A 25000-nucleotide genomic window follows, 5' to 3' on the forward strand; every position below is an offset into this window, starting at 1 on the left:
ATTGATACAAACAAATTTGACAGATACAAAGTAGTAACAGAGGATTTGAAAATAAAAATAGTTGGATATACTTAATTCAGTGTCAGGTGTGTAGCTAGAAATTCAGGGTGCTGAGTTAGTGAAGAGGGCCCCTTCCCACTTGCCCTGGTGAATTAGTGGTGTTTCAAAATGTATTGCTACATACTTTTATTTTCTGACCCTGCTTTGGAGGACACTGTTTATTGTTGAAAAATCAAAAGAAATTCCAGTTCAAATAAGCAAGCATCTTGGGTAATTTTTCAACGCTTTTAGTGTTACGAAAAATGTAATTTTGTACAGCCTAGTCCTAGGTTTATGCGGGTAAAGGAAATGCCTTTGATAATCATTCAATAATCTGTAAGAAGTAAAAACGTTTGAAAAACAAATCTCACCTATTAAGACACCGAGTACACTGAAGCGTCAGGTCAGGAAAGGAGCAGATGACCTCACATCTCAGACCGTCGACGTCACAACCAGGAGGGGAAGCCCAAACTTGCCAGGAACAGAGACTCCATAAAAGTAAAAGGATTCCTCCGTTCCGTACCATCTGAGTAAAAGAAGGCAGAAAGGGTTATTATTATTATTATTATTATTATTATTATTATTATTATTATTATTATTATTAGCTAAGCTACTAACCTAGTTGGAAACACAGAGTGCTATAAGCCCAAGGCCTCCAACAGGTAAAATACCCCAGTAAGGGGTTTACTTCTTTTTTTTTTTGTTCACCAAAAAATATACAAATTATTGATTTTGAGTAACTAAAAATTAAAATCAAGATGTGTGATGTTGTAAATTGTCAAATTAGATGGATTTTTTATAGAAAAATGCAATTAAATGTGATTATACTGTAAATATTGTGATTGTAAAGAGGATGTAATTTAACTTTTTGATAAAAAGAAAAAAAGTAAGGAAAGGGAATAGGTAATTAGATAAACTACATGAGAAGTAATTAATGATTGATATAAATTTTTTAAGATCGGTAACAACGTTAAAATGGATCTGTCATATATAAACAATGAAGAGAGACTCATATCAGCCTGTTCAACACGAAACATTCGCAGCAAGTTTTAACTCCTGAGGTTCCAACTGCCTGATTAGGAAGTTCATTCCATGATCTGGTCATAGCTGGAATAAAACATCTAGAGTACTGCGTAGTATTGAGCCTTAAGATGGAGAAGGCATGGTTGATTAACTGCAAACCTAGTCCTACGTGTAGGACTAGGAAGATCTGAATGCAAAGGTTGGTCAGTTATGAAAATTCTTATGCATCACTTAAAGAACTAACTGAACGACGATGAGAATGACTGAATTATGAATATCACTATATCAAAGCGAAAATAAATATTCAAAGTTTTAAAGATTACTCGTTGGTAACACAGGCAAGGACTAGTCATTGCGCTGATCATAACTGGAATAAATCTTCGAGAATACTCTTTAGTAGCATGCCTTATGATGGAGAAGGCATAGCTGTTAAGGTGGGTACACACACGCGAACCGAACCTTGTATGCGTAACTGTGTTACGCATATACGGTTACAAGGTGTCAAAATGTTGAGGACGAACCATAACCGCGTTAAGCACGTAACTTCATTGAAATCCACTGCGATCATCAGTCTGTCCGGGTTGTTTACCGACGATGGCCACCATGCAAGTAGCAGCTGCCGCGTATATTTATATACATTATTTAACGGAAATGAAGCGAAATAAAAGAAGATGGTGGCAATCAAGGTTATATACTAGAAGGGTAGAATACAGTGGTCGGGAATTACTCGCTGACATGAGATTCCAAGAAGTTTGTGGCCACTACAAAAATTTCACCAGAATGTCTTCGACAGATTTTGAAAATATTATAAAACTGGTAGGACATAAAATTATGAAAAATGACACACATATGAGAGGAGCTATTAGGGCTCTTCTATGGACGGCCTTATTCATAGTCGGTGTCAAGTTCAGCCACCTCTGTTGATACGCGTGCAATACAGGTCCCGTCCACACGTTGCGTAACGTGCAAAGAGACCTCCCTTTGATTAGGGGCCCAAAAACCGACAATTGGCGGGACGGAGGGCGAACCGAGCCTCGAACCTCGCGGGTTCGGGGTTCGGGTTCGAGGAACCGTCCACACTTGCGTTTTTGTTACAAGAATTGGTTACAATACAAGGTTCGGTTCGCATGTGTTTACCCGCCTTTAGATCCTTCTATTTTCTTTTGTAAATAATAGAAATAAGCTGATTAATGTAGGCCTATCCCGCCAATTCAAAGAGCTCAAATAAACGCCCTTTGAACCATAACTATTTGGATACGATGAATTAAGCAATTGAATGGTAGTGTACAATAGCGTAACCCCTCAATAACGGACATCATATTCCGATGGCCAATGTTTGAATAACTAAAATAAAAACACAAATGAGGGCTAGGTGGCAATATCCTTCAAAAAGTACGCGAATAATGTTGAAATTAATTGCGCGGGACATTAACCAAGGTTCAGCATTGTGATCTATGCTTACACAAAGCTATTGACAAGTTTATAAATACTTCATTGAAAAAAAAACACTGACAATGAATTGGATGATAATAAAGACAGTATTTAGTAAGATTAAAATAACAGCAATTAGATAAACTTTGACATTATGCCTTTTCCCTAAAATGGTAAATTTTGACAGTTATTACCAACATGATTCGAGTTTGTCCTTCCGAATTAAGACAAACCTTTTGAGTGATGTTAAACCATATCCCTTTACGAGGCAGCAGATTCTACCAACTATCCGAAAGCACATTATAATAGTAGTTTTCACTAGAAAAAGGATGGCTCCGGAAGAAAACAACACAGCGGTTATTGTCACGTTCATATAATTATTAACATCTGAATTGTCCATGAGCCTAATGTGCAGATAACTTTCACATCAGCCACTAGCACATACCGCATTCAAGTATATAAATTTCAATATTATTATTATTATTATTATTATTATTATTATTATTATTATTACTTGCTAAGCTACAACCCTAATTGGAAAAGTAGGATGCTAAAAACCCATGGGCTCCAACAGGGAAAATAGCCTAATGAGGAAAGGAAATAAGGAGATAAACTACAAGAGAATTGAAAAAAAAAACATTAAAATGCATTATTTAATATATAAACTATAAAAAGTTAAAAATAACAAGAGGAAGGAGTTTTAAGAAATGCAATAGGTCTAGCAGATTCACAAATCCTGTCCTTTGTCTGTTATCTACACCAATCATTAGTACAGCCACAAGTACGTACCGCATTCAAGTATACAGACCGGGATATTATGCGTTTCAAGAAATGCAATGGGTCTAGTATGTTTAGAAATAGTGTCCGTTATCAACACCAATCGCTAGTAAAAATAGTCTGTGATTGATATCACCTCAGATCACTAGAAGCTCTGGTTCGTTCGTATGTTCGCTTTCAGCTTCCACTAGACAAATCCTAACACCGGTGAGAAATGTCTTAACGCAACAGTTAATATAAAATTTTCGTTATTTTGAAATTCAGCCGTTTAGTTAAATTATGGAATTATTTGAAAGCTCTAAAATCAAATAGAAATTGGGTTGAATAATCATTATAGTGTTGCTGGTTTGAAGGCTGATTTAATGTCGTTTTTATAAAGTACGGAAAGTGGTTGTATGCGGTATCATTTAAACCAACAAAAAAATAAAAATGCTGTTCTTGTGGTTCGTCAGCAGAGAAACATGTACATTCCTTAGAGACACGTACACATTTTTATAAACAAAGGAGTAATTCAGATTTAAAAAAAAAAGATTCTTTTAAATTGGAAAAAATCTGCATTTCATAAGATAATTTTATTTTTTTTCCCTTTTCAATCCTCCATGATCCACCTCATGTCTCGTCAGTGGCAGTCTGGTACCAATAAACAGTGGTTGTTGTGTCGGCTTATCGAGATTTAAATCAAAGCTTAATATTCCGGTTAGACGTGGTCGTAAAATTCCGGTTGTGTAGTGCTTTTGGGGGCATTGTGCGTGCATTTTATAATGTTTGGTGATTCTCATTAATAACATATCAAGAAATAATATTCTTACCCTCCTGATTCCTGGACATTCTAGCGTCGAACGGTGATAGTGCCCTAAGCTGAATCTAAGCTTCCAAATGGTGTCTCTTCATTTTGATATGAGAAAAGGGCTGTCAACTACAGTGACCAATTCGTTGATTTGTATCTAGCACTTCGTGAACATTGAAAGATACTGAAACCGAGTTCATTCAAACCACAACCTTCGATAAAACCACAGTTTTTGTGTTTTCAAGCCCTTGAAATCCAGCCCTTGGAATATAGACACCTCTATTTCGTCTCTTCCTCCGATGAAGGCCTATGGATAAAGGTGAGGTTATGTGACCTTGTTGGTATTTCTTATGGCCGTATTTAGTTAGATTTCGATACGGTTAGCTATCCCCAATTATAAGTTTTATATTAGTTGCACACGGTGTTCAATTTCGTTTTGTTCAAGATTTTTGTTACAGACCGGGTGTAATTTCAAAAGTTGTGACTGAAGACCACATTTAAAAGGGAAAATAAAATCAAGAATACAACCTAACCCAAAGTTCCCCACTTAACCTAATTGAGGAGCCATATCCTTATTTACTGGCTGTGACCCCTCCCCCTTTTAGATCACTGTATCATTAACTTACCCGAAGACTAAAGGCGGGTTTACACGGTCGAATGGTTCGTTCGACATACGAGTATCTAAAGTGACATTCGAACATGTGAACGGGGTTGTCGAACACGTTCGTCGAATGGTTCGAAGAAAGTCTGTTCTCGCCTGAATTTTGTGGGCGGGGCTTCAATGTTCGAAAACCTTACAAATCTTTGGATGACTCCACCTCTCTGAGCCGTATGAGAACAACAGGTTCGACAGTCGGGTTCGACGAACCGTTCGACCATGTAAACCCCGCTTGGTCTCAACCCTGTTTGCTTCCGTATCGGCTTTATTCCAGACAAGATAAAACTATATCATTTTTCGTGAATCGTAAAAATAGATTCTTAAGATATACATTTTCCCCATAAAGAAATCAATTTGACAAGTAATGAGAAGTTGACGCCTGTCCTAAGTTCCAACCAACTTGCAACGGTTTTCGGTGCACGTGGTAAGAATGTTTGCCTGGCATTGCTAGGTTCGTTTAAGTAAAGGCTGGATTATTTGTGCATTCATTACTAAAACTTTTAGCTTTCGACAGGTGCGACTCATTATTCAGTTGTATTTAAAGAAATTTACTTCGATAGCTTTAATGTTTGATGTGTCTCGAATAGGCTACAATTAGATTTATGTTGATCTCCTGTATTTGTGTTATCCTTAAGACTCCAACCCTATAACCGTTTTTTTCTGGGGAATTCCAAACTGTTGAAGGATGAAAAGAGGAACAATACATTTAAACAAATAGTTTGAAAACGAAATAAAGTTTAGTTTAGTTTGCGGTCTGCTTATCTTATCCCACCCAAAGTCTAGACCCATACGAAAAGCTTTAGCGCATCTCGGGTTTTTCGGATCCCTCTCTTGTATTCACAAAAACGTATTTTTAAAGATCAGCAAAAGAAAAATTTCATCATATTTCATGACGAGAATACATTTGTATCCGTGTTCAGTCTTTGAAACTATGCCCACCTCTAAATCTTTGCAATATTTCAAATTCACTTTGATAGGCCTACAATTCAAAACAATAACATTCGTTCAATGACTAGTATTTAATGCTACTCTATTTCCACATCCGAAGCTTTTTAACATCTTAAATCTACACCAAGATTAATAGTCTGTTATCTTTCTGGCTTAAACCGTTGATACGCTTAACCGTTGATGACATTCGAAAAATATCCCTTCTTAATGTAAGTCTATGACCACATCTCTGACACTAGAAGCAAGTAAACATATGATATCTGCCACGTATGTCATAGGCCTACGTTCTCCATTGTAATAAGTTTTTCATCATTATCAGGAACAGAGGATTCGGAAATAATATACGCCAGATTGAAACTAACGTGAGATAAAAATAAAGACCTTTTGGTGCACATACGATATTTCACTACACACACACACACACACACACACCACACAAATATATATATATATATATATATATATATATATATATATATATATATATATATATATATATATATATATATATACCAGTATATGATTTTATGCTCAACTAACTAGTGTAATTTGTAGAAAACCAAATGAATGAAAAGTAGATAGTCGCATTATATTTCAAAGTATATGTTGTTGAAATAGAAAGGTACCTCTTTGTGTTTAATGTTGAATAATTTTATATGAAACCATAAACCGTCTCCAAATCAAGTGTTTGACATGATGAGCCATAATTTACATACACATATATGTGAATATATTACCATCAGATATTTTTATGCTTTAGTTTGTAAGCGTGGAATATTATACGTAAATAATACGTCTGCGTAAGGGGATATCTTAAGTGCTTAATAGGTTTGTGTATCGTCATGGTCAGAAAATCTATATTAGTCAGGGCCACCCATACTAGGTTGGTTTGCTGTGAGTGATAAGAAGAAAATTTCTCAGCATCATTAATCCGTCGCGGCCAGTGTGATGAACACTGTCCAAACCCCAGACATTATTAAGGACTTGTCTGAAGCCTTTTTTCATTCAGTAGCAGTGCGGCTTCGTTTATTGTGTGTGTATATATATATATATATATATATATATATATATATATATATATATATATATATATATATATATATATTGAGCGTGTGTATTATGCAAGTTTACACCCACACATTCCAATATACGTCATAAGAGAAGGGTTGAGTGCATGGCAAATACGTTTCGGATCTTTTCAGAAACAAAATCGTTTGTGTAACTTGCATTAAATCTTATCAGCTTCTTGTATTAGTAGTGTTTGTGTCATGGGACCCAAAAGCCAATAATGTTATGTGATTCTAACCGGTTAGCTTAGGTTAAACCTGCTCATGTAGGCCTAGTTTGGATATCCGAACCCAGACCAACCAACCTAATAAAATTAAGCTATACATTGAATGCTTAGTTCGATGTTTCAATTTCCTTTAGGATGATCTTGTCCCTAATAGGAAGGCCACTGTAGGCATTACTAAAGTATCTTTTGCAGCGTTTCATTGTTCCCTAGACGCACCCACTTTTTAGCTTTAGACTTTATGGTTTTGAATGGCCATACTGGCCCTAGCTCTAACGAATTATGTCTAAATACAAAAATAATCATAAATCATATCTACTTGTGTTTTATCAAGAGGAAAGATATCACATTATTATTATTATTATTATTATTATTATTATTATTATTATTATTATTATTATTATTATTATTACCAGTAATAACAAAGAGGCCCAATAAATTTCAGTAGTTTTCAAGTTGCATCGTGAAAATAATATATCAAGTAGGAAAAGTATATAGTATATAGTATACAGTGTTTAGATTCAATTCCTATAAGTATATATATATATATATATATATATATATATATATATATATATATATATATATATATATATATATATATATATATATATATATATATGCTTTACTGTAACAAGGATAATGTGACATTAGCCTAGATATACTGTAGGTGCCAGTAAGAAATAACGAAAGATTGAAGTATTTGGTGCTTTTGTGTTTTTATTCAATTCTTCAGGATACAGCATACGGAAGTGTATGTCAAGAATCACAAAATCGTTAGGTACTTATATCTCTTATTGTTTCCTATTAGCTCTTGTAGTATAAAACAAATAAAAAAGGAGAATAATTAACTTTTAAATAATGAAATTTCAATGACAATCAGAATGATAGGCCTATAAACTTGTAAGACAACGGCCATCCTGTATTACTGAGTTACGAAAAAGGGGAAAAAAAGAGAGTTGAATTCTCTGTTCTGTCTTCTATCTCTAATCAATGATCGATGCGCTTGATCCACCTGGATTTCATAGCAATCTTTATTGAGCATTGTTGTGGACGATAGCGCATGCGCGTTACTTATTTTATATAAGTATCGCTTGGCTTTAGATTTTAAAACCGAGTGATAAGGGGCGTTATCATTTTGTTGATTTTTTTATATCATTATTATTTCCAGAAATTTCATTACACTTGAATATCTTTCGTTTATGGTGAGCAGTAATAATAAATGATGCTTTTATAGAATAAATCTTTTTTTTTTTCCTCTGTAGCCATAACTGTTTACTACAAAATAACTAGAATTAACTGAAAAAAAAGTATAATAAATTATGCTTTTATAGAATAAATTTTTTTTTCCTCTGTAGCCATAACTGTTTACTACAAAATAACTGTAGAATTAACTGAAAAAAGGTTCATCATCACATATTGGCTCGATAAAAACGTGAATATGAACTAAAATCTAAGCTGTCTTTAGACCGCTGAGTATCATGTATCTCGAAATAGGCCTAGGAATGCCTCATTCATAGGCCTATTTCTGTGAGTTCGTCCCCTTAAGAATTGATATATTCATCAATATAAGTTCAGTTAAATTAGGTTCACGTTGCATGGGGTTTACCATAATGACATTGACCTTAATGGATTTAGCAGATAATCATAGGACACTATTTTTTAGAAGCCTGGGTACAGAATTGAAGGCTATTCAACTTAGAGAACATCGGGGATAATCACTTCTTTGGTTCCTTTGGTCACTGGGCTATTTTCCCTGTTGGAGTACTTGGGCTTATAGTACCCTGCTTTTCCAGCTAGGGATGTAGCTTAGCTAATAATAATGATAATAATGTCCTCTAAAGAGCAAGTGTCTGGATATATATATATATATATATATATATATATATATATATATATATATATATATATATATATATAAATTCCGGTCAAAGCTGAACGGCACTGCCAGACGTATAGTGGTGAGAGGGAGTGGTCATATCCTGGTAAGAGGGGGTACCCTGAAAGGATAGGGGGAGGATGTGGGTCTGGTAATGATTGAATCTTTGTGTGTGCATATATATATATTATATATATATTATATATATTATGTATATATATATATATATATATATATATATATATATATATATATATATATATATATATATATTTATTTATATATGAAAAAAATTACGGGTCGTGTACACTAGTAATAATAATAATAATAATGTTAGTGTAATATATTGCAGTTCTGTACCGGGAACACTAAAGAATTCTTGATAAGATTAAGGTTCACTTCCAAAATATAAAAATACAACAAGACCTTGAGAATATTAAGTAATAATACTAATCTCTTCCTGATTACAGCGGTGTTCTATTGGCCTTGGTGTATTGGTGCTGCTTTGGATGGGATATAAAATGGCGTCTTTAGGATCCCGCCAACACCTGGAGTACGAATGTTACACTATGGTCGTTTGAAATCCATCATACTGGGGATTAAGAGATATGAAAGTGATAAAAAAAAACGTTAGGTTTTTATTCGTTTTCCAACTATTATCGACCTCTCTCTCTCTCTCTCTCTCTCTCTCTCTCTCTCTCTCTCTCTCTCTCTCTCTCTCTCTCTCTCTCTCTCTCTCTCTCTCTCTCTTTATACATACATGTATATATATATATATATATATATATATATATATATATATATATATATATATATACTGTATATATATATATATATATATATATATATATATATATATATATATATATATATATATATATATAAATATAAATATATATATATATATATATATATACATATATATATATATATACATATATATATATATATATATATATATATATATATATATATATATATATATATATATATATATATATATATATATATATATATTAATCATCATTATTAGCGGTTACTAGTCCACTACTGAGCAAAGGCCTCAGGCCTGTCCTTCCACGCCCGTCTGTTTATGGTCTTTCTATGCCAGTCCACACCCTCAAACTTCCATAGTTCAGTTCGTCTTCTCTTCCGTCCTCGGATTCTTTTAAAATCTCCAGGGACCCATTCTGTTATTCTCAATGCCCATCCATTGTCTGTCATTCTCTTTATATGTCCTGTCCATGTCCATTTCTTTTTCTTACAAGTTGTTAGAATATCTTCTACTTTAGTTTTCTCTCGTATCCATGTTGCTCTTAGGGTTATTAACATCATTATTCTTTCCATAGCTCTTTGAGTTGTAACTAGCTTATGTTCTAAGGCTCCAAGTTTCATATGTATGAATTAATACTCGTAAGGGCCATCTCATTAAATACTTTTCATAATCTCATTACAAAACAGATTGAGACACACACAAACACACACACACACATATATATATATATCAACTGCAACTGTTACTAGTTAACTGCAGGAAAAAGGCCTCAGACATGTCCTTAATCATGTATGGCGTTTGGCCATCTTCATCACCACGCTTGCCAGTGTGGATTGGTGATGGCGGGAGACTTTAGTCAGATCCCTCACAGCAAGCCAACCTAGCATGGGTGGCCCTGACTAGTACAGCTTTGTTGATCATGGCGATACACAAACCCTTTCACCACGTTAAGGTATCCTCTCTCAGAAGGGATATATGTGTATATATATACATATATATATGTATGTGTGTATATACATATATATTTATATATATATATATATATATATGTATATACACATGTGTGTATATATACATACATATATATATATATATATATATATATATATATATATGTGTGTGTATATATATATATATATATATATATATATATATATATATATATATATATATATATGTGTGTGTGTATATCTGTGTATATATGTATATATATATATATATATATATATATATATATATATATATATATATATATATATATATACACGTATGTAAATATCTAAACTGTAGCAATGACTTACCGTATACAGTACACGAAACCCGACACAACAGTATAATACCCGACATTTCAAGGTCTAACGCAGATTTCATCCACAACAGAACTCAAAAATCTACTTTGATTTTATCAGATGGAAATATTCTTCCCGTTATATATGGCGCTTAATTCCCATAACGTCTTTCAGCTCTTAAACGGATCTTCCCTTTCCCAATGTTGAAGATTAATTTGTAAATTTCCCTGAAAGTAAGTCATTACTGTTATTGCTAGTATACGCGACCCGTCAAAAATGAAGGATAAATATATGGATAGATATGCACGTACACGCAGCTTCCCCCCCCCCCTTCCTGCCCCAGTCTCACCAGTGTATAATTACTCTCTCTTCTCCATTCCCGAGGGACGGGGAGAGCTGAGCATTACCGTATATATGTATACAGTATATATATATATATATATATATATATATATATATATATATATATATATATATATATATATATTTATATATAATATGTGTGTGTGCGTATATATATACTATATATATAAATATATATATATATATGTATATATATACTGTATATATATATATATATATATATATATATATATATATATATATATATATATATAAAACCAGACACTTGGTCTTTATCACATAAAAAGCAACATCATTTGGTAGATTGCCCACAGAGTACATTTATCATCTTTACCTATGTGTTATCTACGTTTTTAATTTAGCACATTTCTCATGTCAACCTTGTTATTGGTGTCCTTTATATCTCCCTGGGCTGATATACTTGACTCCTCCATTTTGATTAGTTTATTTCCACGCTTTCGTACTAATCTTGTGAGTCTTATCAATAATATCGCTGTAATTCTTATCCTGTTTTTATCATATACATAATCTTCAATACCTTCATATTGCTTTCGACATGGTGGATATGTTATCATATCTTTCGTAAAATTCGTTTTTAATTCCATCTCGTTTCTCCTTTATCTAAAGCCAAACCGACCTGGGCTATCGAAGCCAATGTTATCTGTCTTATACTAGTGAACGCGACCCTTTGAAAATGCCGGCTAAATAATTAAATCAAAATGCATACATACGCACTCCCCTCTTACCAGTGTATGATTACTCCCTCTCCTCCTATCTAAGGGATAAAGAGAACTGAGCGTGACCGGAAAAACCCTATATATATATATATATATATATATATATATATATATATATATATATATATATATATATATATATATATACATATTATGTGTATATATATATATATTATATGTATATATATTTATTTATTTGTTTATTTATTTGGCCAGACACTTGCTCTTTATTATATAGGGAGGTTATCTATCGAAATTCTACTTCGGGTTTTTAAGGAATATTTAGTTATGTTAAGCATCTTTAACTCCACTCCTTATCGCTTCTCCTTTCTCCTAAAAAAATCAAGTTAATTTTATCTTATTTTGATGTATGCATATATATATATTTATATATATATATATATATATATATATATATATATATATATATATACTGTATATGCATATATATATATATATATATATATATATATATATATATATACTGTATATACTCTCTCTCTCTCTCTCTCTCTCTCTCTCTCTCTCTCTCTCTCTCTCTCTCTCTCTCTCTCTCTCTCTCTCTCTCTCTCTCTCTCTCTCTCTCCCCCCGTTTCTTTTTGTGTACATATATTCACCATATACCCATACAATCATATCTACAGCATATATATATATATATATGTGTGTGTGTGTTTGTTTGTGTGTGTGTGTGTGTGTTTGTGTGTGTGTGTGTGTGTGATGTGTACATACGCGTGTATGCTCGTGTATCAACGTGGGTGTATTTATAAACATCCATGACGAAACACCTTCCCCGATCTCCACAGAACCGTGATATTGCACTACAACGATTCACATGTGTCATATTTTCCTTCTTTCCCTTGAAGGGCTCTTGCCTCGGGAGAGACATATAAGTGTCCTTCTCAAATTTGTTATAAGAACGTAATGTATAATATTGCTACGGGGAACTGACAGATGTAAACTACCAGGGAACCCATACAGGGAACTGGAACTTTATGAAGAAAGACTTCGAGTCGACACAGCAGTAGGAATCGTGTGGCGTCGCTCTCACTTTTATGTTATTATTATTATTATTATTATTATTATTATTATTATTACTTTTTATTTTCATTATTTTTACCAGTATTATTTTATTATTTTTTTATTTTTATTTATTATTGCTAACTAAGCTATAACCCTTTATTATTATTATTATTATTATTATTATTATTATTATTATTATTTTCATTATTTTTACCAGTATTATTTTTATTATTTTTGTATTTTTATTCATTATTGCTAACTAAGCCACAACCCTGGTTGAAAAAGCATGTGTGTGTGTGTGTGTGTGTGTGTGTATTCCTTTCTGAATGGGGATACCTTAACGTGGTGAAAGGGTTTATGTATCGCCATTATCAGTAAAGTTATAGCATACTAGTCTACGCCACTCATATTACAGTGGCTTGGTTTGCTGTGAGCGATTAAACAAAAATCTCCCGCAACTTGCACTGGCAAGCTTGGTGATAATAATTTCTCAAAACCCAGACATGACTAATGACATGTTTGAGGCTTGTGTACTGCAATGGTCTAGATACGGCTGCATGTGTTGTTATATATATATATATATTATATATTATATATATATATATATATATATATATATATATTCTATATATATATATATATATATATATATATATATATATATATATATATATATTTATGTGTGGGTGTGTGTGTGCGTGTGTGTGTATGCACGCGCGCTTGTGCGTTGGAGTGGGTTTGAGCGGGTGTATAGAGAAATGGCCAGCACCATGATAAAATAAATGATCATCTCTCCAATAATAAAGGATATCCTTCCACCTTCGTGCCAAAATATGACAGGTATTCGACAATTCATCGCAATGCATAACAGTACATAAATCTAATTAAGGATATGAATCACTTTCGACGACTGATAAGATACCCCAAGATAACAATTCTGAGAACTCCGATAGAGATTTATTATTACCTTCAGTTCTCTCGTGACCATCGTTCTAGACGCTGAAACCTAGAGGAAGAAAGGTGATGGGGGATCCGAGTGCAAAGTGATATCACTGCCTGTGATTTTTTGGTTGGATATTATCTTCGCGAATTACAGATGCTCAGATTTAATCGAAACTAAATTTCGTGTGGTGTAATAGCAACTCCATTTTATGTAAGTAGTATCTTAGTTGTTTATATATATATATATATATATATATATATATATATATATATATATTTATATATATATATATATATATATATATATATATATATATATATGTGTGTGTGTGTGTGTGTATATATATATATATTATCATTATTATTATTATTATTACTATTATTATTATTATTATTATTATTATTATTATTATTATTATTATTATTATTATTATTATTATTAGTTGCTAAGCTACAACCCTAGTTGGAAAAGCGGGATGTTATAAGCCCAGGGCTCCCAACAGGGAAAATATCGCAGTGAGGAAAGGAAACAAGGAAAATTGAAATATTTCAAGAACAGCAACAATAACACAAAATCACTTACCAATATTTATACATGCTCATGTATATAGGTTACATAAGTATAGATACATAAGCTATATTTTAGTGTTTTTGTTTTAAATTTTATCATTTGTTTACATCTCCCTATGTGATAAAGAGCAAGTGTCTGACTATATATATATATATATATATATATATATATATATATAACTATATATATATATTTATATATATAGGCTATATATAAATATATATATAATATATATATATAAATATATATAAATATATATATATATATATATATATATGTATATATATATATTTGTATGTATGTATGTATATATATGTATATATATATATAAATATATATATATATATGTATATATATGTATATATATACATACATACATATATATATATATATATATATATATATATATATATATATATATATATATATATATATATATATACAGTATATTCATAAAGCCATGTATACCTCTTAATATCGGGTCTCTCTACCTCGGGACCATAGACCCAAGGGGAAATCAACTTCATGATAATATCTGCTGGTCGGCCAGGGAATCGAACCCGTGTCTAAGAAACTGAAGCTCTAGTGACACCCGACCAGAAGCTATTATCATGAAGTTGATTCCCCCTTGGGTTTATGGTCCCGAGGTAGAGAGAGTCCCGATATTAAGAGGTATATATGGCTTTATGAATATACTGTGTATATATATATATATATATATATATATATATATATATATATATATGAAAAAACACGTATAAATGTGCAACATTATCATTTATATACTCCGGTCATGCTCATCTCTCTCTCCAAGGATGCCAGAAAACCTCAAATCAATCAATCAACTCTCTCCATCCCTCTGGTAAGGGGTGGGGGGGGGGGAGAGATAGAAGTCTTACCCTGTATAGAAGGGTTTGCACATTTATCTAAATATTTATCCGTCAATTTTGATGGTTAGCGCACAATAGTATAGAATAGCGTACAAATATATTCATTTATAGACATCTCTCTCTCTCTCTCTCTCTCTCTCTCTCTCTCTCTCTCTCTCTCTCTCTCTCTCTCTCTCTATATATATATATATATATATATTTATATATATATGTACACTATATATATATATATATATATATATATATATATGTGTGTGTGTGTGTCTGTATTTATATATGGTTTGCGTATCGTCATGATCGTCATGGCCACTTATACTAGGTTAGTTTATTGAGAATGATCAGACTAAAGTCTTCACCATCGCCAATCCTCAATGGCCAGCATGGTGTTGAAAATGGGCAAAGCCCAGACATGACTGAGGACATGTCTGAAGCCTTTGTCCTACTTTGGATTAGAAAAAGCAGCGTTTGTTGTTTTTGTTGTTGTTGTTGTGTTGTTGTTGTTGTTGCATATATTCATATTAACAATCACCACCATAATCAGTGTTTAGGAATCTATTAGTATGAGGTCTGCAGACTAGGGTTTTGGTTCTTGGAAAATTATTAGTAAATAATAAACGATGTTTTGAGAATAAATCTAGCAATTACAGCCTACTACTACTACTATTATTATTATTATTACTATTATTATTATTATTATTATTATTATTATTATTATTATTAGCCAAGCTACAACCCTAGTTGGAAAAGCATGATGCTATAAGCCCAAGGGCTCCTACAGGGAAAAGTAGCCCAGTGAGGAAAGGAAATAAGGAAATAAATAAATGATGAGAACAAGTTAACAATAAATCATTCTAAAACAGCAACAACGTCAAAATAGATATGTCCTATATAAACTATAAAAAGACTCATGTCAGCCTGATTATATGTATATAAATATATATATATATATATATATATATATATATATATATATATATATATATATATATATATATAAATATATATATATATAAATATATATATATATATATATATAAATATATATATATATATATATATATATATATATATATAAACTATAAAAAGACTCATGTCAGCCTGATTATATATATATATATATATATATATATATATATATATATATATATATATTCATGCATGTATTCAACATCATGAAATGCAGCAGTTTCTAATCCACTGCATGACAATGGCTCCATGTCTGGGGTTTGGCCCGTTTTCTCACCACACTGGCCAGTGCGGATTGGCGATGGTGGGAGATTTTCGTATGATCTTTCACTGCCAACCAACCTAGTATGGGTGAACCTGACTAGTAAAGCTTTGCTGATCATGGCGATACGCAAACCCTTTCACCACGATAAGGTATATCCACGCAGAAAGCGATGTATATATGTGTGTGTAGATATATATATATATATATGTATATATATATATATATATATATATATATATATATATATATATATAATATGTATGTATATATATACAGTATTTAGATATATTTATATATATATATATTATATATATGTTTATATATATATATATATATATATATATATATATATATATATATATATATATTTATATTTATATATATATGTATATATTGTATATATGTACATGTATATATATGTATATATATTTATATATATATACATATATTAATATTTATATATATATGTATATATTGTATATATGTACATGTGTATATATATATATATATATATATATATATATATATATATATATATCTATTACATAATGTACAGTATATTACATATTCCTTAGTTCAACACTAATGCCTTTATTAAATTTATGGATCACTGTTGATTATTCTAAATTAATAATGAGGTTAAGTAGCCGAAGAAAACGCCCAATAATAACAGAAGTAGCTGACTTCTATCACAACTGATAATAGATATGAAAGTGAATCGAGATAAGACCTACGATACCGTATGGACTCCGAAGAAGAAGGTTAAAGTATCGTATATTTTATATTTGTATTTACCTTTTTTTTGCTTTTCTGGAATTATTTATCGTGCTGTTATTCGTCTGGCTTTAGGAAAACGCCTCGGATGTATAGAAATTCATCTTTTGATTAATATTGAACTGAAATATAAGCAAACGCATATCAATTCATACACGTTCTATTCGAGTATACGTCCTTGAATGTTGCACTGATAAGTAGGAGGATAATGAGTGCAACAAATCTTCTAGCAAATGCAACGGAAAGTTTTCTTTATCTATCAATGTTTGAATGTGTTTTCCAAGAGACCTTTCGAGTAAGAAGACCTAAAAAAGGGTCATAAGACCTTTTTCCGACTCAAACAAGGTCAATATTTGGATGATTCCCCGAAGTTCTGCGAGAATGAAGACCTAAAAAAGGTCATGAGACTTTGTTCTGACCCATCAAGGTCAATATTTGGATATTTCCTCTCAGAAACCTTCGAGTTAAAAGACCTAAAAAAGGTCATGAGACCCTTTTCCGGCTCAAACAAGGTCAATATTTGGATGTTTTTTGCTCAGAGACTTTCGAGTAAAAACACCTTAAAAAGGTCAAGAGACCTTGCTCTGACCCAAGCAAGGTTAAAATTTCGATGTTTTTTCTCAGAGACCTTCGAGTAAGAACCTTAAAAAGGTCATGAGACCTTGTTCTGACCCGAACAAGGTCAATATTTGTATATTTTTTCCCTGAGACCTTCGAGTAAGAAGACTTAAAAAATGTCATGAGACCTTGTTCTGTCCCAAACAAAGGTCAATATTTGTATATGTTTTCCGAGAGACCGAGTAAAAAGACAAAAATATGTCAAGAGACCTTGTTCCGTCCCAAACAAGGTCAATTCTCAATATGTTTTCCCGGAGACTTTCCAGTAAGAAGACCTAAAAAAGGTCAAGAGACCTTATTCCACCAGTTAATAACCTAGAGAGATTTCCTGTCTCGGCGACGAATTTTCCCCGGTTAAACCGAGAGACGCAGACGCTGGAAACAGATTCCGTAGAAGGAGAGAAACTAATATTTCACGGCTAATGTCACTCGACCGCAAAATCTTCCCGATCGAGGACCCGCTTAATTCAATGTTACGTCTTACAATGTGTTAATGAGAATGTAATAGATGTGTGTATGTTATGTGGGTTGTTGGTTATTTATACATGAGTATAATCTCTCATAGAATGAGATGAGTTTAAAGGTTTGAAAAGGCTACTCATGAATGGCAGAGGCAAGGGGCTGTGACATTCCCTACCGAGCAGGACAATGCCCTACAGACTGACCAAGACCCCTCGCCAACCAATTATTTTTATTATTGAAATTTCCAAATTATTAATGATGATAATGATGATAATAATTTTAGTAATATATACTGAAAAATTGTCTACATATTATTATTATTATTGAAATAATAATAATAATAATAATAATTTGGATAATATGTCAAACTAAAATATTGTCTACATAATAGAATTAGTTACGTGAAACAGAAAAAGAATAAAGCTAGGCGACGAACATTGCTATGTTTATATGATTAGTGAAATTATTAAGACAGGTCGGAATGTTAGGATATATTTGAAATGAATGGGAATAAACTTGGAAAATGAAGAGTCAAGAGTGACGAAATGTATAGACGACACTGTATAGAAGGTGTTATTGATTTTAGAAACGTCTATATAATCTAACTAATTAGTGTACGTGACCCGTCAAAAATCACCGCCGAATATGTAGATAGATGTGCACGTGTACACACATTCAACCCTTCCCACCCCTCCCCCTTTTCTAACACAACACGTTAGTTTGGGCAATTTGTGGGAGATTGTGATTTTCCGAAGTATTCGCCTCAGCGTGAAAGATATATATATATAGATATATATATATATATATATATATATACATATATATATGATATATATATACACATATATACAGTATATGACAAATGTATATCATATATGTATGTGTATATAAATGTATGTATATATATATATATATATATATATATATATATATATATGTATATATATATATATATATATATATATATACATATATATATATATATATATATATATATATGTGTGTGTGTCTGTGTGTGTGTAGATATATATACATATATTTATATATATATATATATATTATATATATACATGTATATATATATATATATATATATATATATATTGTTATAATTATTCTAATTATTGCCTTATTAATCAGTTTTATGATCTTAAGAGGACTTTAACACTGCGCGCGGCAGTCAGGTAGACTGAGAACAATTACGCTATTGAAACAGAGATAATGGAAGACAAGCTGATATTTGTCTCTCTAATAAATTAGGGGTTAACAGAAATCCGTCTGAAGCTTATGAGATGAAATTTTAACCTAAGACTCGAACTGTCTTGCCCAATTAGTTGGGAATTCTAAAACGTTAGAGTGAATAATTGGACAATTTCGTATCATCTTATCCGCTCGATAAAGTGTGATTGGAACGAGAGAGAGAGAGAGAGAGAGAGAGAGAGAGAGAGAGAGAGAGAGAGAGAGAGAGAGAGAACGAACTTTTAAGTATCTGTAAGATATGATAGAAATTGAAATAGTAACAATAAAGCAAATTCTTTTGTAAGAGAGAGACAGAGAAAGAAGTGAATGTAGGCAATTTTACTCATCCTCGATCTAAACCTTAAAACAATTCTATATATCTACAAAAATTACTTAGTTTTATTATTATTATTATTATTATTATTATTATTATTAGCAAAGCTATAATCCTATTGAAAAAAAGCAGGAAGTTATAAGCTCAAGGGCTCCAACAGGGAAAATAGTTCAGTGAGGAAAGGAAACAAGGTAATAAACTGCAAGATAAATCATGAACAATTCGAATAGAATATTTAAAAAAACAGTAACAAATTAAAATAGGTCTTTTATATATAAACTATAAAAACTTCAAATAAACAATAGGAAGAGAAGTGATATAAAATAGTGTGTTTGAGTTTACCTTCAAGCATTTCTTTCTCATTTCGTATATTATACATATATATATATATATATATATATATATATATATATATATATGTGTGTGTGTGTGTGTGTGTGTGTAAACATGTGTGTAAATTACAAATCAATATTAATTTCAAATAATTTGCTAGAAATATACCTGTATTTAGATAGAATATCTAGAAAACAAGATCTGAGATATAAAACAGAAAAGCCAAAAATTCTAGTTCGAAGTTAGATAAAAATGTAATGCAAAAAGTTACTCACTCATTTTGTGGGATCGTGTCTGTATAGAAGTATAGAAGTGAATAAAGCTACGTAAAAACATAAGAAAATGAATTAATAAGCAAATACATCGCATAACATAGAATTACTCTCTGGGTAGTGCCATAACCTCTTTACCATGGTCTTCCACTGTCTTGGGTTAGAGTTCTCTTGCTTGAGGGTACACTCGAGCACACTATTCTATCATATTTCTCTTCCTCTTGTTTTTTTAAAGATTTTATCGTTTATATAGGAGAATATTTATTTGAATGTTGTTACTCTTCTTAGAATATTTAATTTTTCCTTATTTCCTTTCCTGTTGGAGCCCCTGGGCTTATAGCATCCCGCTTTTCCAACTATGGTTGTAGTTTAGCAAGTAATAATAATAATAATAATAATAATAATAATAATAATAATAATAATAATGAGATATTTCTTTATCCCATACGTAGGATGATTCGTGTAATTTTTGTTATTTTGTTGTCAATCTTCACCAACTACGCATTACACTTTTTCATGCGTTTGAAGAATTCCCTGAAATTGTAATAATCTTTAGGACTGAATAAAAACCCAAAGAAAATTTCTAGGAAATGCGACAAGAAGAAATTAATAAACGGAAAGAACCTTTGAAGATAATGTGGTGTAATTAAATGCGCGAACTAGAAAGGAAACCAGACTGGGGTTCGAGTCCCGCTCAAACGCGTCAAGTTCCTCTGGTCGCTGCAACCTCACCATCCTTGTGAGCTAAGGATGGTGGGTTTGGGGGAGCCTATAGGTCTACCTGCTGAGTATTCAGCAGCCATTGACTGGCCCTCCTTGATCCTAGCTTGTGGAGAGGGGCCTTGGATCCTGATTATATGGTATATGGTCAGTCTCTAGGGCATTGTCCTGCTTAATAGGGCAATGTCACTATCCCTTGCCTCTGCCATTCATGAATGACCTTTAAACGGTAAACAAAAGAGAGATATTGAAGAAGGGAAAATAAAATAAAAATAATCCTATCGTTTTAAGAATAAGTAAAAGAATCAAATTGGAATTGGAAAAAAAATCTAGGATGATTTCATTTAAAAAAAAATGAAAATATTTTAAAAGTCTGCCGGAATCAGTCAAGGATAGTGACATTTCCATCCATTTCTCTTCGACTATAACGGGTTATTCAATGTGGCTACTGGTGCGCTGTTAACTCTCTCACAATAGCAGAGATGTCTCAGGTTAGGTGTATGCAAAACTTTCTAAACTTTCTAGTTCATCCTTTGCTATGAAAACAAGATAAATTGATATTGAATACACTTAAAAATTTGCCGTAAATAAACGTTAAAAATCCTGTAATAGATTTTGTCAGGCATTTACCGTTTTAAAAGTGGTAATAAAAAAGTATGGTAAAAATTATGGTCGCCTGTATTTTACTGAAATACGTCTGAGAACTATAGTTTTTACGGAGTATTTCCGATTGAAATTACGAGGTTTTTTTAGCGGTGTAAGGAAAACCCTCTAATACTAACTTCTTTAAAGTAGGTGTATTGGTAAATCAATAAGATATTGTTTATCATATAATTGATAAAAGTAGTCCAATTGTGATTAGGTAGTTTTAATAAACGGCATATATGATTAGAATTAATAGTGTTCACACATATAATTATAATTGTTAAACGTTGACAAATATATTTAGTTGGAATTCATAAACGTTGTCATGTAAAATTATTTAAATTTGATAAATGTTGTTATATCTGATCAGGTAGAATTGATAAACGTGGTCATATATAATTAATCAGAATTGATCATCATCATCATCTCCTACGGCTATTGACGCAAAAGGCCTCGGTTAGATTTCACCAGTCATCTCTATCTTGAGCTTTTAAATCAATACTTCTTCAGTCATCATCTGCTTACCGCTTCATAGTCCTCACCCATGTAGATCTAGGTCTTCCAACTCTTCTAGTGCCTTGTGGAGCCCAGTTGAAAGTTTGGTGAACTAATCTCTCGTGGGGAGTGAGAAGAGCTTGCCCAAACTATCTTCATCTACCCCTCACCATGATCTCATCCACATATGGCATTCTAGTAATCTCTCTTATAGTTAAATCTCTAATCCTGTCCTGCTATTTAACTGCCAATATTCTTCTGAGAGCTTTGTTCTCAAATCTACAAAATATGTTGGATATTGTTTCATTGTTGTACCACGACTTATGTGCATACAGTAACACAGATCTCACTAAACTGATATATAGTCTGATTTCTTATATGTAATTTCAGGCGATTTCATTTCCAAATTTTACTTAACCTAGCCGATGTCTTATTTGCTTTTTCAATCTTTCATTTAACTCAAATTCTAAAGATCCTGTATTAAGTTCCTAAATACTTTCTCCTTTCAATGATATTTCATCTTCCATTGCATATTCCTTCCTCATCAGCTCTGTCTTTCTTCTATTTATCTTGAGCCCAACCTCATGTGATATTTCATGCATTCTGGTAAGCAAGCTTTGCAAGTCATGTGGTGTTCTGCTAGTAAGGACAGCTAGCGTCATCAGCATACTCAAGGTCAGCTAATTTCATGTTACTAACCCAGTCCAATTCTTCTCCTTCACCCCCAACTGTTCTATGCATTACGAATTCCATGAGGAGGATAAACAATATAGGTGACAACACATTCCCTTGGAGTACTTCACTGTTCACTGGAAATTCGTTTGATAGGACTCCACTAACAATAACTTTGCACTTGGTACCCTCATAAACAGACCTAATCAAATTTACATATTTAAATGGAACTCCATAATAACGCAGGACTCTCCACAAAATTAGCCGGTGCACACTATCGAGGGCTTTTTCATAGTTCACAAATTCCATCAAAAGTAGATTTATAAATTCTTTACATTGTTGTATCGCATGTCTTAAAATGAAAATTTGGTCAGTACAACTTCAACATTTTCTAAATCCTGCTTGCTCATCTCTCAGCTTTTCATCAATCTTTTTCTCTAGTCTCTTTAGAATAAGTATACTATATATTTTCATGACTATCTCCTAGCTCCTATTCAACAGGTTTTGCCTCTTTATGCCACATTCTACAAAATAATCTTGTATGTATTCTGGGAGTTACTTCATTTTCGGCCAATATCATCTCGGCAGTTATTCCACTATATCCAGGGACTTTCCATCACTTTAGTTTTTTAATGATAGCCTCAACTTTAAACACACTGAATTCATTCATGGGCACATCAAGGTCATCCTCAGCTTCAGGTGTATGAATCAAATTATTCCCTTCATATCTGCTATTCATAACCTCACTAAAGTGTTCCATCTAACGTTGCCTTTCTACACCTTCTGTTGTTTTAACAAATCCATTTTCTGACTTTGTCTCCTTTTTATATCCCACGTATCATTTAGTAAAGTTGATAAACGTTGTCATATATGATTAGTTAAAATTGATAAACGTGGTCATATGTAATTAGTTAGAATTGGTAAACGTTATCATTTACAATTAGTTAGAGTTAATAAACGTGGTCATATATAATTAGTTACAATTGATAAACGTTGTCATATGTAATTAGTTACAATTTATATACGTTGTAATATATAAATAGTTAGAATTGATGAACGTTGTCATATATAGTTAGAAGTGATAAACGTGGTCATATATAATTAGTTACAATTGATAAACGTTTTCATATATAATTAGTTGCAGTTGTTAAATGTTGTCATATATAATTAGTAAGAATATATAATTAGCTAGAATTGATAAACTTGGTCATATATAAGTAGTTGCATTTGTTAAATGTTGTCATATATAATTAGTTAGAATATATAATTAGCTAGAAATGATAAACGTTGTCATATATAATTAGTTGCAGTTGTTAAATGTTGTCATATATAATTAGTTAGAATATATAATTAGCTAGAATTGATAAACGTGGTCATATATAATTAGTTACAGTTGTTAAATGGTGTCATATATAATTAGTAAGAATATTTAATTAACTAGAATTGATAAACATGGTCATATATAATTAGTTGCAGTTGTTAAATGTTGTCATATGTAATTAGTAAGAATATTTTATTAGCTAGAAGTGATAAATGTTGTCATATATAATTAGTTGCAGTTGTTAAATGTTGTCATATGTAATTAGTAAGAATATTTTATTAGCTAGAAGTGATAAATGTTGTCATATATAATTAGTTGCAGTTGTTAAATGTTGTCATATATAATTAGTAAGAATATTTTATTAGCTAGAAGTGATAAATGTTGTCATATATAATTAGTTGCAGCTTTTAAATGTTGTCATATATAATTAGTTGCAGTTGATAAGCGTTATTGTATATAAT

At 31.7% G+C, this 25000-nt stretch overlaps 1 protein-coding gene and 1 long non-coding RNA gene across 3 annotated transcripts in view; one reads left to right on the top strand and one right to left on the bottom strand.

Moving 5' to 3' along the window:
* Nucleotides 1-25000, bottom strand: part of LOC137629658 (uncharacterized) — a 45088-nt gene that overhangs the window by 1503 nt on the left and 18585 nt on the right. The window contains exons 1-2 of one of the 2 annotated variants that reach the window (XM_068361205.1): nucleotides 2727-2854; nucleotides 411-565 (exon numbers count right to left, since the gene is read on the bottom strand). In XM_068361205.1, coding sequence (XP_068217306.1) covers nucleotides 411-565 — 155 coding nt within the window. In that variant the 5' untranslated portion in view covers nucleotides 2727-2854. Of the gene's footprint in view, nucleotides 1-410; nucleotides 566-2726; nucleotides 2855-25000 lie in introns of those variants that run through there. The other variant, XM_068361204.1, reaches the window with a different exon arrangement.
* Nucleotides 13977-25000, top strand: part of LOC137629660 (uncharacterized) — an 88773-nt gene continuing 77749 nt past the window's right edge. Inside the window, exon 1 of the long non-coding RNA XR_011041571.1 lies at nucleotides 13977-14173. This is a non-coding gene — a long non-coding RNA (uncharacterized lncRNA). The remainder of the gene's footprint in view (nucleotides 14174-25000) is intronic.

Source organism: Palaemon carinicauda, chromosome 37 (assembly GCF_036898095.1).
Source record: "Palaemon carinicauda isolate YSFRI2023 chromosome 37, ASM3689809v2, whole genome shotgun sequence".
Taxonomy (NCBI): domain Eukaryota; kingdom Metazoa; phylum Arthropoda; class Malacostraca; order Decapoda; family Palaemonidae; genus Palaemon; species Palaemon carinicauda.